This window comes from Patagioenas fasciata, chromosome 3 (genome assembly GCF_037038585.1).
Source record: "Patagioenas fasciata isolate bPatFas1 chromosome 3, bPatFas1.hap1, whole genome shotgun sequence".
NCBI classification, from domain to species: domain Eukaryota; kingdom Metazoa; phylum Chordata; class Aves; order Columbiformes; family Columbidae; genus Patagioenas; species Patagioenas fasciata.
The window spans coordinates 62,445,548-62,462,812 of NC_092522.1; the positions used below are offsets into that span (position 1 = coordinate 62,445,548).

At 44.8% G+C, this 17,265-nt stretch overlaps 1 protein-coding gene across 6 annotated transcripts in view; it reads left to right on the forward strand.

Annotated features, from left to right (window-relative positions):
• TAGAP (T cell activation RhoGTPase activating protein) overlaps nucleotides 1-6,371 on the forward strand; it is a 53,316-nt gene extending 46,945 nt beyond the window's left edge. For 4 of the 6 annotated variants that reach the window (XM_065835765.2, XM_071806460.1, XM_071806463.1 and 1 more), the window contains 6 exons: nucleotides 773-945; nucleotides 1,734-1,895; nucleotides 2,391-2,500; nucleotides 3,205-3,400; nucleotides 3,910-4,027; nucleotides 4,172-6,371. In XM_065835765.2, coding sequence (XP_065691837.2) covers nucleotides 773-945; nucleotides 1,734-1,895; nucleotides 2,391-2,500; nucleotides 3,205-3,400; nucleotides 3,910-4,027; nucleotides 4,172-5,349 — 1,937 coding nt within the window. In that variant the 3' untranslated portion in view covers nucleotides 5,350-6,371. The remainder of the gene's footprint in view (nucleotides 1-772; nucleotides 946-1,733; nucleotides 1,896-2,390; nucleotides 2,501-3,204; nucleotides 3,401-3,909; nucleotides 4,028-4,171) is intronic. The other 2 variants (XM_065835766.2, XM_071806461.1) reach the window with 1 other exon arrangement.
• Nucleotides 6,372-17,265: the final 10,894 nt, after the last annotated feature.

Here is a 17,265-nt window from a genome sequence, read left to right on the forward strand (position 1 = left end):
CTTTCTAATGAAAGGATCCTTTTTCTCACTGTTTCTGAAAGGGAAAAAAAACACACTTCATCCCAATACAACCATAATCTCCAAATTCCTAGCATGTCCTCCTCTTTAAGATGCAGGTGCAAAACTCATGCTAAGAGATTTCTGACCCTGAAGCCAGTGAGGCCCCACTGTGACACTCCCATCCTCTAGAGCAAGTGTCACCTTCCACTGGCTGGCTGGCAGGGGGAAAACACAAGCTCTAGAAGGACACTGTCATTAGAGCTGGGTCCAAAGCTGGCAGAGATTGAGCCATGTGGTTTAATTTCAGCCCATGAAAGAGACTGAAAAGCAGGAGCCCCAATTTCCATTCTTGCCCTAAGTCTGGGGCACAGTCAGACTGTGCAGTGAAAATTGTTGTCATTGCCAGCTGCTCAAGCGATATATCTGCCTGAGATAACTATCACAGAAACCGCTGCAATATCACAAATCTCTATAAATGCTTTTATTTCTGTGTCTTGTATGTTCCCACTCTCTAAGAAGAAACAGTGACTATAATATGAAAAAAACCCACCCAAAACAGGAAAGGTGGTGTCCTTGGAGGGATGGTCACAGGTTTACAGTTTAGGCAGTTGTTTCCTTAGTAACGACTTAGTTGTCTTTCAGTTTCCCCCTTTTTGGTTTGAGCTGTTTCAACATACATCTCTGCACTGCACACAGATGAACCGCCACATAACATACTCTGTGTTTTTTGTTTTGTTTTTAAATCGATTTTTTGCTTTCCTTTTGCTTGTAGCAGATGGAACAAAGAAAAGAAAGAAGGTGATATCACAGTCATTTACTCTGAGACGAAGGTCTGCCAATGGGAATTCCTCAGGGCAGCTAGATTCGGGTGCCAAAATCACTCTGTTTGGCCAGCCGCTGGCACTCATCTGTGGGGAAGATGACACACTCCCCCAGCCAGTTCAGGTGAGCAAGACTGGTGACAAAATTGTCATACCTCTGGCTTCCAGTGTGAGGCAGGATCCCTGCTATTTGTGCTGCAGCACCCAGGAGATGCATGATTTTGGTGTTTCCCCTCCACACACACTTCTGATAACCTCAGGTCCCATGCCAGATGTAGAAAGAGTCAGGTCTGTGAGTTTTGTCCAATGCACCCAACTTTCACTGGAAGTAACCTTGAATGGAGACAACCCAGGATCAGGAACATCAGAAGATCTGCTCTTTAGTATAAATGTTGTGATTCTACAGAAATCATTCAAATTAATCTTTCAGCAGCATCAACTTCCAAGGGTTTCTGTATTTCCCTGAAAAAAAGTGTTTGCCCATGGACTGTCATTGACAACTACTGAAACACTATCTCCTGGATAAGAACGGTCTTGTGACAGTTCTCCCACTGAATTGCCTTTTTCAATATACAGGCTTTTTTCTCTTCTAAGCAATATTTGCCTGGCTTGGGAGCGAGGAGATTTGAACCAACACTTAAGCTATCCCTTGCTTCCTTCTGGAAGGAAGCAGGGATGACTCCACTGAAGTTAGCTGAATTCACCAGTCCAAAAAAAGGGTGGGCTGGGGGAAAATTGGGTTATTGCCCACATAATCTAATTAGAGCAAGAACCAGATACTGACCTAATTAGAGCACAGTGTACCTCAAGACAATTTTTCTTCTGTTTCTTAAGAAATGATCACTTGCTAAAGGACATTCCTTCACCCAAGTAACTGTTCTCTCATTCCTGTCTGTTTTTTTTCCCCTGCAGGATCTCCTAGCTATACTGTGTATGAAAGGACCTTCCACTGAAGGGATATTCAGAAAAGCTGCCAATGAGAAAGCACGAAAAGAGTTGAAGGAGGATCTAAACAAAGGCGGGAACGTTGATTTAAAAAGCAAATCTGTGCACCTGCTGGCAGTGGTCTTGAAGGTGAGCTCCACTGACCTGCAGTGGTGGGAGGGCATTGCTAATCTGCACAGGCACACTTCAGTGCCCAGAGCTGACCTAGGTGGGACTATGAGCTAAAGCCAGATCAAAGCCAAACTAAATGTTTTGAGCTTAGGAAAGTTTGGCATCTTACTTTTCCGCCTTACTTTCAGTCCCATTTGTTGTGCTGCTGATTTCCTGCCTGCCCACAGGAAACTCATTTCATCCTAGTCCTCAGTGGATGGATCCTCCCCAGGGAGGAATACTGAGATTTATGGGTGAATACAAAGCAGCTGAGACCTGGGTCCTGTTGTTATCTCAAAGCAAGTGTACTTGGCATGCACTTGTGGTCCCCACTGCTCTGCTAGTGCAGATGATAACCTTTGAGGGCAGGTACCTCAAGCCAACCTGCCTCCTGGTGAGCCCATGTCATAGTGATGCTCCCTCTGTGCTCAGGGGTAGTGTCCAAAACCTCATCTAAATATCTTGACCTTCCAGGACTTCCTCCGAAATATTCCCTCCAAACTCCTGTCGGCTGACCTCTATGAGAAGTGGATGCAAGCTCTAGAGAAGCCAAGCAAGCAGGAAAAAATTGAAGAATTGAAAGAGTAAGTTCTGCAACCAGGAAGTTTTGCAACCATCCCAATGTGATGGAGAGGCTGGTAGGGGCCAGTGACAGTTCTTGAAATGGGAAATCTCATTTAAAAACCTGTCATTTATACCAGCTTGCTATTGCTCCATGAGTTTGGTGTTAGAGGGCTCTAGCAGCAGCACTTTCTGAGAGTATCTGAGATTGCCCTACAAAATGAGCAGTGTAGGAAGAGGAGAGAGGTTGCAGTGTCTCAGCTAATGTAGTCACTGTGCTATTGGACAGGCACTGACAAGGACCCTTCACATCTGCTGGTGGAGTTGGGCACGTGGAGATCACAGCCCTGGCTCTCTCTTTAGAAAGGGCAGATGTAGAGGCTGACTGGAGTGCTCAGCGCTGCACAGCACAACCATAGGCTTTCACGTGCTTCGGGAAGCCTCCAGTGACATCTCCTGATGTCATCTCATCTACTCAAGGACATTGACTGCTGTAATGCTTGCCTTTCAGTCAAGACCTTGTAATTCAAGATCCTATAGTTAACCGCAAGTTCAGCTGCTGCTGGGGATTTCTGAATGATACTTCTGCTAAGCAATGAATAAAGCACACACATGCCACTTTCTGGAGGAAGCATCATCTGTCTGAGTTCAATTGACACTTGATCAAATAAAGAAGTGTGGCTGCTGCACCATGAATTAATGTCACATTTCTTTTGTGTTCACACAGGGTGGCTGACAAACTGCCGAGACCAAACCTTGTGTTGCTCAAGCACTTGCTGTCTCTGCTCCACCACATCAGCCAAAATGCCAAGACCAACAGGATGGACTCCAGCAATCTGGCCATCTGCGTTGGACCAAATATGCTGAGCCCAGAGGTGGACAACACGCTCCCGCTGGAAGTGCAGAAGGAGATGAATGACAAGGTTTGTAGAATTCACCAAGCAGCCGCCCCCTTTGGAGCAGGTCAAAGCCAACCATAGGAATCCCACTGCCATGGGAAAAGCTGAACAAAACAGCACCGCTAGACATCAGGTGTGCCCCTCAGTCATATCACAGCTCTTGAATACTTTGCACGCAGAGGGCAAGTGGTGCCTGGTGAGCATTGCCACCTGTGGGCCCTCTGGACAGTGAGGCTGAAGCTGTGGCTGACGGTGTTTTGTTTGTACTGGGGCAGATCAGTTAGTCTGCAGCATCAGGCCTCATCCTCCACAGTGGCTCACACTGACTTTAAGCTAGGATATTTTGCCAGGAAAGATTGTGCCAGATCATGCTTGAGGTCCCTTTCAACCTGGCATTCTATGATTCTATGATTTTGACAGGAGCCACATGGCTCTGTGCTTTCCTTCACACAAAGACAGCAGGAAGGAGCAGAAAAGACTGTTTAACATGTTTTCAGCCCTTTTGACAGAAATAAACTGTTTTCTGCATGCAGGTGACAGTGTTGGTGGAGTTTCTCATAAACAACTGCTCAGAAATATTTGGGGAGGACATTGCCTTGCCTGTCTGTGCCTCGGCTGAGGAGTCATCAGATCACACCAACAGCTCCACAGGTATGAGAATGGACTGGGGATGTCACAGACTGGGGCTGCTGGGCCAAATTCTTAAATCTGATATGGCAATACATCTGTGGAAACAGAGAGTTGCAGAGGGTTTCAGATGGTCAATAAAAACTAACAGATTCTTTCTCCCCACAGAACACCTATGTGCTGCTCTTCAGAATGACTCTGCCTATGACAGCCCGGATCCTGAAGCTGAAGGCAGCCCTAGTAACTCTCAGATGAAGCCGCCCAAAGGGAGGAGCACTAGTGTGAGCAGAAGACATCCAGGACACATCTCTGCCCCTTCACTGACTAATTTCAGAAATGACATCAGCACGATGGACAGGAGGTACTCAGAGCCAGACCTGTCCTTCCAGAACCGCCTTGAAGGCAGGATAAGGAAGCAGAAGCTGAACAAAAGTGAGGACAATTTTCCGGTTCAGCAGAAACAGCCAGAGTTGGAGGCACTGGAGAAACGTCTTGCAATCTTACCTTCACAATTATCAACTGACTCTCTACCCAAAACATCCTCCACTTGCTCCCTGGAGAGCTCTGATGGCTCAGTCTTCACCAGCTCCCCAGTAGTTTCACCCTCTAGTCCCAAAAAGACCTTTTTAAATAGGCCCCAGTCCTTTTCCACCAAGGCTACCGAAGACTGCAGTACATCTAGCAGAGAGATCAAAAGGCATTCCATGTCATTCTCTTTTGCAAATCGCAGGAAAACTCTAAAAAAAACCCAGAGTTGGGGGCCTGGAAAAAACATGGGTTTTCAGAGAGACAGTTTCATAAAGAAAGAAGAAGAATTGTCCTGCAGAATTGTCCAAGGGAACAGCCCTGATGACAACAAGCCGTTGCCTCTGGTGTATCAGCAAAGGCCCCGTTTCAGGTCAGCTGATGAAGTGTTCAGAGAGGTAGACCAAAGGAATCCTGGAAGACCACCGTCTTATGAAGAGGCTACTAAAAACTGCCTGGCCACTAAAATTCCCTCCCACAATCTCACAGTTCAATCTATGAGATTAAAGATGTCAAACCAGGACGCTTTGCCACCACATTCATGCAGCAGCTGTGCACAGGACGCAGCATATACAGCTCTAAGGGATCTAGCCAGTGGCAGAGTTTCTGCAGCAACGGACTCTGAGGCGGAAACTGAAACCCTCAGTGTCACTGTGGGAAAAAACTCCCGTGTGAGTTTACCTGTGACCCCGGGAGTCTACCGATTGAGAGCCATGTCTGAATCCTGTCAAAAGAACAAACTTGAGTATGTGGCTCGGAGGTGCAGCCAGCCCGTTTTTGAGGTAGACCAGATCCAGTATGCTAAGGAATCCTATGTTTAAAAAGCCTATCCCTCCTTTTTGCTTTGTACAAAGTAAATATTGTAAAAATAGACATCTTGCTCATCCTTTGTAAGATTTTGCTTTCAAGAGACCAAGAATAAGCTAGCTCTGCATGAACTTTTTTTCCTTGAGTCTCTTCTTAAGTGTCTGTCACCTTGACCTGTCACATTCTTTCACCACAAGAGGTAGTGGTGAGGAAGACCTGTGTATCATGTAAAAATGTAAGTGAGTATGCTGTACATAACCTGTTGTGTGGGAAAATCAGTTAGTAGTGGATAAACAGTGTTGTATTTGTATCCTGGAAGGACAATTAAAAGGTGGGCAGGTCCAAAACCTGTCCCACCTTCCTTTTCTTTTTTGTATGATCACAGACTCCGTGCTATTTGTCACATGTGTGTGCCAGGCTGATGCAATGCTTTGCTGATTTTCTGCATTAAGAAGTGGGCTGGCAGCTACCCCAACTGAGGAAGGGCTTTTGTGTTATCAAGGTCACTTCAGCACTCTTCCATAAAGCCCTGTATCTGCTGCCATTCCCTCTTGCTGCTTGCTGGTGACAAGAATGACCTGATTACTAACCAGTATAAGTGTTGTATACTGACCCTGTGTTTAGACCTGCTGAAGCCCTACAAGGTCATCATGGGAATGTACCAAGCAAACTTCATGTGGCCTGAGGTGCTCTTAGTCTAAACAAACTGGACAGGCTAAGCAGAAAGAAAGAGTATCTTCAGATATGCTTTTATGAGGGGAAAAAAAAACCCTAAAAAATGAAAACTCCTGCAAGGAAACATTCTTCAAATAGTTAAAGCTGCAGCTCATTAAAAACAAAACAAAAACAAACAAACAAAGAAAAAACTTATTGTAAAAATGACTGGAAGTGCAATGTGTTTTTTACATGTAGGAACTTGTTTTGGTTAGCACTTACCTCCCCTTTCATGGCTCAGCATAGCCTTGAACCAGGAGCAGGAAGACTTTTGTTTTTCTCCTGTGTAACTTCACTACAATAAAACATTTTTCTGCATGAATGCTGAACTGTTAATTGTGTATCTTTAAAATATCCAGGCCCTACATGTGCTCTACCTACTTTCATACTATCCTGCAGGTACTGCAGGTCTGTTTGAATGACATGGCATGCCCAAGGCATGACAAGCACTATCACTACCATTGTTGTTGTAAGAGGCTGTCGGCTAGATTTTGGAAACAAATCCCTCTCTGGCAGGGAAACAAGTTACACTGCCATGTAACAACAGTTATCAGTGAGGTGGAGAGGGAGCTGCAAAGAGGTGCTGCTGCTTCAGAAGTGGAACAGACTAGCAAATAGCATACCAGCATCTTAGGTATGTATTCCAGGTGTGGGTGTTCACAGGACACAGAGAAAGGGGAAGAAGAGTACCTGGCCTGACAGGAGAAATGATCTGAGAAGGACCATACTGGTAGGCTGCAACTAGAGAAAATGCCAGCTCACTCAGCCCCCTAAGCAGTGGCACTCTGCTTCCAAGCAAGCTGAATGAGAGGGCTCTGCTGCAAGCTGCAAAAGGCATTTGCCATGTTCTGCAATCTGCAACTCCCGAGTCACAGAATGACAAAACAGGTGAAGCTTGAGATCTTCCTGTCCAAGCCCCCTGCTCAAGCAGCATTAGCTAGAGCAGGTTGCCCAGGGCTATGCCTAGACAGCTTTAGAGTATTTCTACAGATGGACACTCTGCAACATCTTTGGGCTACCTGTTACTGTGTTTGATCACCCTCACAGTGAAGAAATGTCTCCTTGCAACCAGATGGAATTCCATGTGTTCAGTTTGTGCCTGCTGCCTCTTGTCCTGTGTTGAGTGGGAACTACAGTTTTCTTTTGTAAAAAACCACAAGTGTCTTGCCCTCATGGCAGAACAACCATGAAGAGACAATCCACGAGCAGTTGAGAGGCCCAGAAGCCACATAACAGAAAACACAAACTTCAAAATGTACTCAGACATGGCTACATCTTTCATAAGTGACTCATTCTTTTTGACTGTGACAAAACTAAGGATCCCAAGAAGAGGAACTGCTCATTTCCTGTTCTGTAACCACACCAGAAAACGCATGGAGAATAAGCACAGTCCCTTCACCAAAGATGAGGAGAGTCTCTCTTTGGGTCCAAGGTATCCTAAGGCAGACATGGCAGCCACACTCAGAAAGCTTACCTGCGTTCTAAAGATGCAATGTAGATAAGCCTAAGTCTTCCAATGCCTGGATAAGAAAGCCCATTTGGAATTTCTTGTAAGGCACTTCAACAGACAGAGAAAAAGGAAGAGAAAGGAGGTCTACACATTGTTAACAAACAAGATGCAAGGTGAACGAGTTGTATAAAACAGTGGCCTAGTCATCCTCACCTTGCTCTTTCATTTCTTCAAGTCCAGGAAACACCACAATTAAACAAAATCTGAATGGAAACGGACCCGAAAAGAGATTTACTCTCTCACTGACAGATAATTTTTGTCTTACTCCATCTCTAAAGACTTGCTGTTCAGTCAGCGTTATGTTCATGTCATGTCCCTCTACACAAGGGATTTCTCTTCTATGTAAGCGCTTAGGAAGCCTCAAAAGACTAGAATGACACAGAAAGCAGAGAGCTTTGCTTTAGCACTTACTCATCTGCCTCCAGCTCAGAAAACAGCTTTATTATGCTACCAGACCACTGTACCACATTTAAATATTCAGCTCAACCATCCTGACGTCCAAGAGTAAGGTCCTTTAACTGCGATATCCAATAAGTGAATTATCTAAGTGCCTTCGTAAAAGGTGCCTTTGACTTCTTAGCCAGAAAGATCAAATACTCATTTATAGCTGGCTCAGCTGGAGCTGGATTTTGGCACAAGAGCTGAATGATGACAGCCAGCCTCCTATTCTCCACAGGTTACTCCGTCATCAGCATTGCATCACTTGCTTCACACATCTAATTTTCTAATTAAATTTCATGAAAACACTCTAAACATGCCTGGCATGTAAGACTGAAAGAGGGGAAAAGAGCAATATTAAAGCAGAAGATCCAAGCCATTGCCTTGTGAGGCAACACTGGAATGAAGGCTGTTGGTGCAGCCTGAATTTGGTTCCTTGTGTTTGTATCCTGCTGCTGTTTTCAGTCATATGATGCACTCTGTTCTTCCTCACAGGATGCACCTGCTCTGGGGAGGAACCAAGGCTGTGCAGCAATGGAGAAAGTTTTAAGTCTGGCATTCACCAGCACAGCTTGCCTAGCAGGGTACTCAGGCTTTAGACATATGGCTATGTCTGAATTTCTAGGATTTGAAAAAGCCAACAGAAGAACAAAGGAGCTCCTCAGGAGCAACACACTCCCTGCCTCTTCTCCATGTTGTGCACCTCTGCCACTTGAATTAGGACAGCAACTTATAGAAAAAGCACATTGTTTTCAACTGTATGGCAAATCATTAGTGAAGGCTGGGAGGAATACTATGCATGCAGGTTTCACAAACATTTGGACTGGCACCCAGGTGCAGACTGCAGACAATAGACACTTAGATGTAGTTACGTGTATGCAAGCCTTTATGTGAGCCTGTGTTTTATCTTCTGTGTTGTCTCCATTCAAGTATCTCTCTGGAGTCCCAGGAGTGAGTCGAGTGCAGGTGGAACACAGTTCCCTGAAAGCAGTTGTCTACAGTCATTTGAGTATTTTAGGGCACTTTGAGGAGTTTTCTAAGGCATCAAAAGTAGATGCAGGTCTGGATATTTAGGAAGCTGAATCCTTCCCTAAAATCTTCTCTGACTGTGGCGGGAGCTTAGACTCCCACCTCACTTGCTGATGCCACATTTAGATACCTTGAATGTAGGTCTCTCTAATATAGAGCTGACACTTTTATTCACAGCAGAGAAAAAGTAAAATTTGGTATTTTAGACTCCATCTAAAGGTTCAAAGGAAGCACTCTTCAGCAGGTATAGGCCCTCCTGCTTGCCTTCCTCCAGAACCTGGGTCCTTCTGCTCCATCCCACCACAGACAACCCTGACAAAGACCTTCTTTTCCACTCCTGACTCTTCATCTCTACCTCATTTTTCACTGCCTCCCCATTCCCAACCTGCATTCCTCACATCACCTGTTCTTTATCTTTTAATTGAACCAAACCAAATCTATCCCTGTGGACCTACTGTCAAAGTCCCAATTTCATTTCTGTCCTCTCCACCCCCAGACTCACTTCTCTCAGTGAGCCATTTTGTTTTTCTCTTCCACTCCTTCCACATTTTCCCCTCATATCTGCACTATTATTGCAATAAGCCCCACCAACACTCATCTATTTTCAGTCCCACACATCCTGTCCTCTTGTTTTAGTCTCTGCATATGCAGAGAATCAGAATAAGAGAAGAAAACATCTCTGCAAGCTACAAGAGAAAAGCTACAACTCATGAAGTCCAGTGACGACCTCAATTCACAACCGTAACTACAGAAAGCCTCTAGGATAAAACTTCCACAGATGGAGGTCATTGACTCTATGGGATTTCAGTAAGGTATCACAGAATCACAGTATGTTTGGGATTGGAAGGGACCTCAAAAGATCATCTAGTCCAATCCCCCTGCTGGAGCAGGAACGCCTAGGTGAGGTCGCACAGGAATGTGTCCAGGCGGGCTTTGAATGTCTCCAGGGAAGGAGACTCCACAACCTCCCTGGGTAGCCTGTTCCAGTGCTCTGTTACCCTCACTGAGAAGAAGTTCTTTCTCAAATTTAAGTGGAACCTCTTGTATTCCAGCTTGATCCCATTGCCCCTTGTCCTATCATTGTTTGCCACTGAGAAGAGCCTGACTCCATCCTCGTGGCACTCACCCTTTATATATTTATAAACATTAATAAGGTCACCCCTCAGTCTCCTCTTCTCCAAACTAAAGAGCCCCAGCTCCCTCAGCCTTTCTTCATAAGGGAGATGCTCCACTCCCTTAATCATCTTTGTTGCCCTACGCTGGACCCTCTCCAGCAGTTCCGTGTCCTTCTTGAACTGAGGGGCCCAGAACTGGACACAATCTTCCAGATGGGGTCTCACCAGGGCGGAGTAGAGGGGAAGGAGGACCTCTCTCGATCTACTGACCACCCCCCTTGTAATACACCCAAGGATGCCATTAGCCTTCCTGGCCACAAGGGCACAGTGCTGGTTCATGGTCATCCTGTTGTCCACCAGGACCCCCAGGTCCCTTTCCCCTACACTGCTCTCTAATAGGTCATTCCCCAACCTATACTGGAACTTGGGATTGTTCCTGCCCAGATGCAGGACTCTACATTTTCCCTTGTTAAATTCCAACAGGTTATCCCCCGCCCAACTCTCCAGCCTGTCCAGGTCTCGCTGGATGGCAGCACAGCCTTCTGGCGTGTCAGCCACTCCTCCCAGCTTAGTGTCATCAGCAAACTTGCTGATGGTACACTCAATTCCCTCGTCTAAATCATTCATGAATATATTGAATAATATTGGCCCCAGTACTGACCCCTGAGGCACTCCACTAGATACTGGCCTCCAACTGGACTCCGCACCATTGACCACCACTCTCCGGCTTCTCTCTTTAAGCCAGTTTGCAACCCACCTCACTACTCTATTGTCTAGACCACACCTCCTCAATTTAGCTGTGAGGATGCTGTGAGGGACTGTGTCAAAGGCTTTACTGAAGTCAAGGTAGACCACATCCACCGCTCTGCCATCATCCATCCACCTTGTTACATTCTCATAAAAGGCGATGAGGTTGGTCAAGCATGACTTACCCTTGGTAAAGCCATGCTGACTGCCCCTAATGACCCTCTTATCCCTGATGTGCCTTGAGATGGCACCAAGGATAAGCTGTTCCATTACTTTCCCAGGGACAGAGGTGAGGCTGACAGGTCTATAATTACCCGGGTCCTCCTTCTTGCCCTTTTTAAAGACTGGAGTGACATTTGCTTTCCTCCAATCCTCGAGCACCTCTCCCGTTTCCCAAGACTTGGCAAAAATGATGGATAGCGGTCTAGCAATGACTTCAGCCAGCTCCCTCAGCACCCGCGGATGCATCCCATCTGGACTCATGGATTTATGGATGTCCAGACTATTTAATTGTTCCCTAACCCAGTCCTCATCGACTAAAGCAAACTCCTCCATTAACCTGGCTTCATCCGGGGTCTCAGGGGTACAGGGTTCCCCAGGACAGCCTCCAGCGGAGTAGACAGAGACAAAGAAGGCATTCAGCAATTCTGCCTTCTCTGTGTCTTCTGCCACCAGGGCACCCACCTCATTCATCAGTGGGCCTACATTGCCTCTGGTATTAGTTTTATCTGCTATGTATTTGAAAAAGTTCTTCTTGCTGTCCTTGACCCCTCTCGCCAGCTGTAATTCTAAGGAGGCCTTGGCTACCCTAGCTGCCTTCCTACATCCTCTAACAGCAGCCTTATATTCCTCCCAAGTGGCCAGTCCCTGCTTCCATGACCTGTAAACTCGCCTCTTCTGCTTGAGCATACCCAACAGAGCCCTATTCAACCACGCAGGCCTTCTGTCTCCCTTCTGTGCACCTTTTGCTGTGGGGAAGTATGGGCTGTCAGCTACTTTAGAAGTAGATTTGGAGCTATGTTAAGTTAAAATAATGATTCAAACAAGCCATTTCCCCCCAACACCTCACCAAAGTAATTCACAAGCTAAGATGTCAGGGACATTTCTCGTAATTTGCTTGTGTTCTCTTAGAAAAAGCATTGTCAGTACATTGATTTTTGCTGCCTCCACATGCAAGGTCTTAAGGGAGAAGCTTTCTCACCTATCTGATCTCCTCTCAAAGCTGTTGTCTGAAGGGCATTTCTTTCTGGCAACTGTGAAAACTAAGGACATAATTAATCCTTCACACCTCAGGAAGAACAATTGCTGGCCACTTAATGATGCATAAGAGAATAGTTACTGCCATGGACACCCTCTGTAATATCTGCCACAACACAGCCCAAGAAAGTTCTTCACTGGACATAGTCACAGAACAGAACCATTTCTGTGCATAAGATGTTTCTTCTGTATTTTCTTCCCATGATTGTTACCTGCATACCCCAGGGACAAGTTGCAACACTGAGGTATAATCTTGTGGCAAAAAAAAATTAATGGAAGGAATTCCATCAACTTTGCACTAACTGGTAGCTTGGAATGTTACTTCACACACTTTGTATTTGGCATTTACTTCTTTACAACACAGACAGTTGGCTTTCTTTTTTTCAGGTGCACTTGGCTCTTCAGAATTTCTTTCACTGCATCTAGATAAAACAGGATTTGCAATCTTGTTTGGACATTATGTAAATGGAGGACAAGACTGCATGCTCTGCTTTGACAAACATAACTCAGAGTTCAACAGCTAGTATCAGGGAAGGTAGGGCAAATTGTTTGTCACCCAGAACTCTGTTTCTGTTAAGACTGAACACTCTGTAGGATGTGACTGTGCTCCACAATTCTGACACTTAAAATAAAGGAATGAACTTGGGAAATTCTTTGAAATGGGATTGTATCTCGTCAGCCATTTTGTTAGAAATCAATCTCTGTATTTTCCTGTAGCACTAAAGGCAAAACGGATGTCTTTGGGATTCCTGCTTGGACTATGCATACTTTAATGTTAAAAAGCCAATACTGATGTTAAAAGCTAATGATAAAATTCCCACCTTGTAATTCAGTTACATATTGTAGGGAGTTCCACACAGACCACTATTACCATAATGTTCCCTCTTGTAATACTGCTACCAAATGTCTCCAACTACAACAGGAAGAAGTGTCACAGCAGACAAAAATCCTGCCTGTATTATTTTTAGTCTGAGAATGGGAGTTCTTATTTCTCTACTGCCTGCTCTGGTTTTGGTGCTGATCTATCACAGGAGAGCAGGTGGTTTGGTGCAGCACCACACCAGCACTGCTTGTTCCCAGGCTGACTCATTCCTCAGCCATGCAATGCAAGTGACAATTTCAGATTCCCATCACACCCAACCAGGTCTCTTGAACCAGAGAACAAATTTTTTGTCATAGTGAGGCCAAGAGATCACAGCACTTGGCTATCACAGGGGTAAATTTGAACAAATATAGGTAGGCAGCCCAGGATCCTGACTGGTAGCCTACAGTAGATAAAAGAATTCTCAAGTTTAGGAGCCACTGGTTTTCAACGCCTCTTTTCCAGAACCTCCAAACTCAAGGGTTCCCTAGAGGAAAATAGGATTATGGTTGTCAGGAGCTTTACCCTTCTGCCATCTGAACATGTCCAGAAACACTTCTTCCCACATGATTCCTGCAAAGGGAACCCCTTCATAAAAAAAGGTCAAGAAAAAAACCCAGTGTCTCACTGCCAAAAACTCCATGACAATAACACTACCTTTCTTCCTTTGAATCCATTAATTTTTTCACTGTCTTGCAGAAAAAAAGGATGTCTTCAAGTGTCATTCATAGAATCCTGCATTTCTGTCCAATGTAGATCATGCCTTTGACAATGGGTGCACAAGACATTTTGCCTGCCTAAGATATGTTCAAGACAGCAGCTCTGCTTGTCCACTGCTCTGCAGACTCAGGGGGCATCCAGAGCTGTGTGAAGCAGGTGTGAAAGGCTGTTTTTTTGGTACAGATTCCCTCTGCATGGCAGAATATTCCTGTCTTAGATGGCAAGCAGCATAGAAACTCATCCAGCTAACTTGGAAACTCAGACATGCAGTTAACCAAGTTCACTTTGAAGCTGGCTTGGTTGGCTGTCCAACCCAGCAAGCATTTCATGTCCATAACTGATCACGTCCAGCTGCAAAATTCAAGTGATTAAAACATGCTGCTACTGCTAGAATTAGCCAGGGAGCAGTTATTGTGGCTACTGTGTGTCTCCACAAGGACAATTTCTGACTACAGGAAAAGGAAACCCACCTTGGTTAGGCGCTCTGGTTACATTTTTCTCTGAATTTTCTTAGCAGTTGGTCCTTATCGCATGTGTCATCAGAACAGTGAAAACTTCAGAGAAACTTCTGAAGGTTAAACATTCAGAAGAGGAAGCAACTTTCAAAATAAAAAGTCTGACAATAATAGAGGGAAAAGTCCATGGGAAAAGGGCAGGCTCTGTTGGAGAACTCATTTGGACAGCTTACTGTCATATAGATAGCCAGCTGCAAGTCTTCACAGATTTTAGGTAAACGACTGTTTTTTTCTGCTTCTCTGTTACTCAGAAATGCTAATTATCTACTATTTTTTTCCTATAGAAAGCATCACTTTTATAGTTTTAAATCAGTATGATGGTTCACAAATGGTTCACAAATCCCAAACAGGGTTTGAATCCATTGAGGTCTGCTTCCTCTGCTAGGCAATAATATGAAAAGCTTTCTATGAAGCATTTCACACTTTCTAAACAAAACATGCTTTTTAGCCAACCAGCTATTTACAGAACTCATCCAACGGCTGCTTGAAACTCTTCCTTCATACTATCCACAAACCTCCCACCAACTTCCTTGACAGACACTACAGTCCGAATTCAAACATTGCACCTTCAGTATTACATAGGCCAAGCTGCAGATTATAAAAATGTGTTTAAAAAAAAAAAAGTTCAGGCCAAACACAAGCAGACTCCAAGACAGAGGATCACAGAAGATGCTCTTATGATAAAGATGAGAGATTCGCCTGCTTTCCCACACGCTTATTGCACAGTCCTGGGCTGTGCAATTCAGCCTCATCATATATAGGGCATAATCCCATCTACTTCCTCCCTGTACTGAGGAAGAGGTTTTGCACTCACTTTTCTCCCCACTCCTCCAGATGTAAATTCTGTCTTGCTATCATAAAGCTGTGACTTCACACTGCAAGTGTAGCTGGACAGCTCTGCCTGCAATTCACCAACCAGTTATCTTTAGAACTGGTCACGAGGTGAGAAAGTAACCGCAGCATCATTCAAGAACTTTGCAGAGCGCTGTACTCCAAGGAGTACATAATGTTACATAATACAGTATGCAGATGCATAACCATCCTATGAACTACAGAAACCAGAAGACAAGGCATTTGAGAAGTCTTTGGGTCGGTGAAAGAGCACAGCAGTCACTAGTTCTCTACGGGTGATCAGAGAAGATGGTCTTGAGATAAAGACTGGAGATTTGTAGTTAGGTTATTCGTCATCAGGGTCTGCTTTTTGCACATGCCTGCTGCCCAGTGCTGTTCTTGGACTGTGCAGTTTAACCCCACTAAGACCTAGATGATAATGTTCTGCCTCCCAGAGATGTGATAAAGGGCAATTTATTCTGAGATGGACAAACACCAAAGCTACAGTGAAGGGGCAACAGAAGCAAATCAGTCTTGTTTCTTACTCTGCAAGTTCAAAGCACTGCAACAACTGGCCTCAATACAAGGAGACAGAAATTAAGGCATAGCTTCCTAGGCCAAAAGGAAGATAACTGGGAGAGCCCTGTTCAAGGAAGGGAGATGTAAGGAGAGGGATTAGCAGCACACAGTGTATTTGAGCTTAAATAGGAAGGTCATCAACAACTGATTTTCCAATTGGCAGTCCAATGAATGGTAGGTTAAAATTAAGTGTGCACTGCTCCATCCCCTAAGATGCTCTCTCACCCCACTATAATTCTTTCTGGTCACTGGCGCTGAAGTCTCATGGTGGTGCAGGGCAAGAATGCCAGCACTGAGAGAAGGCTTGTCACACTGAAAAAAAAAGCTTGTGGGGGACATGGCGGGAAGGGAACCTAGGGAGAATGGGGCTAAGAGTCTGATGTGAAGTGGTAGGGGGAAGTAGGATTTTGTTTGCAAATCATGAATAATAATAACTGTTTTTTGACTAGCAGTGGAGAAATGAAGGCCTTCAGAACTGGAATTTCCCAGTCCTGTTCAACCTCACAAGCTCAGGTCTGGAGTGAAGAGGAAGCTGAGCTGCTACAGAGAAAAGGAAGTTTTGTTTTGAAGACATGAGTGACAGGATCTGCATTTTTTTCTATTCATGATTGTATATCAAGATTAACAACCCTACTTAAAAAAATATTGATGTCACCATAAGAACTCAAGTTTAGCTCAGGTATTTATATTTCCTTCTGTGTCTTTCATTTGTCAAAACTCTCAGGCTGGAACATAATTTTCAAAACTAAGTACCTCCGTATTCAGACCAAGCCTATATGTAGGCAATGTCTGTGTATCAGAGATGCATTGAACCTGGTGCCTATGAATAGCAGCAAAGAAATCATCTGCAGTCTGGCAGACACCAGCAATACCATACTGGTGCAGTATTGCTGATTCTCTTTGATCATGTCAAGCTAGGGTCCCAGGAAAACCCCATCTAAGCACTGCAGAATCATAGAAACATAGAATGTCCTGAGTTGAAAGGACCTACAAGGATCATCAAGTCCCACTCCTGTCCCTGCATGTGTAGATCACTTATACTGTATTTCAAGATGTCATTCAGTAGTTACAGAATGCATCCCAGGTGCTGGAGGAAATGGTTACTAGATTATGACACCTTTACACTTGCTTTGCTGTGAACAAACTCATTTCACATCCAGAAAGCCCACTGCCAAGGAGCATTCCATAGGGCATAGTACAATGCCAGGAAATCCTGTGTCTCTAAAGTATGTCTGTGGCTCTAAAACATTTTATCAGACACACAGCAAACCTGGAAGGAGACAAAACCCTTGCTCTACAGCTTTCAAGTCAGCTGAAGGCACCTCAGAAGACCTTTCTTAGCTGCCATACGGGAACTGATTCATTCCTTGCTAGGCAGGTCCACTTCCCAGGCAGTGCCCCCTCTGCTGAGGTCTGTGCATGTCCCAGACAACCCTTCAAATACGTGAAACAGCCACTGTGGCTGTATGAACCATAGTGTCACTGTGGGTACTAATGGCAGCCTAGCCATCTGATTACAGTCACTGTGGTTTTGGCTCCTGCTGCAGTCAGTTGTGTGGTTATGTGAAATGTTCCAAAGCTCATGGGGTATTTATAGCAAAAAACAATATAAA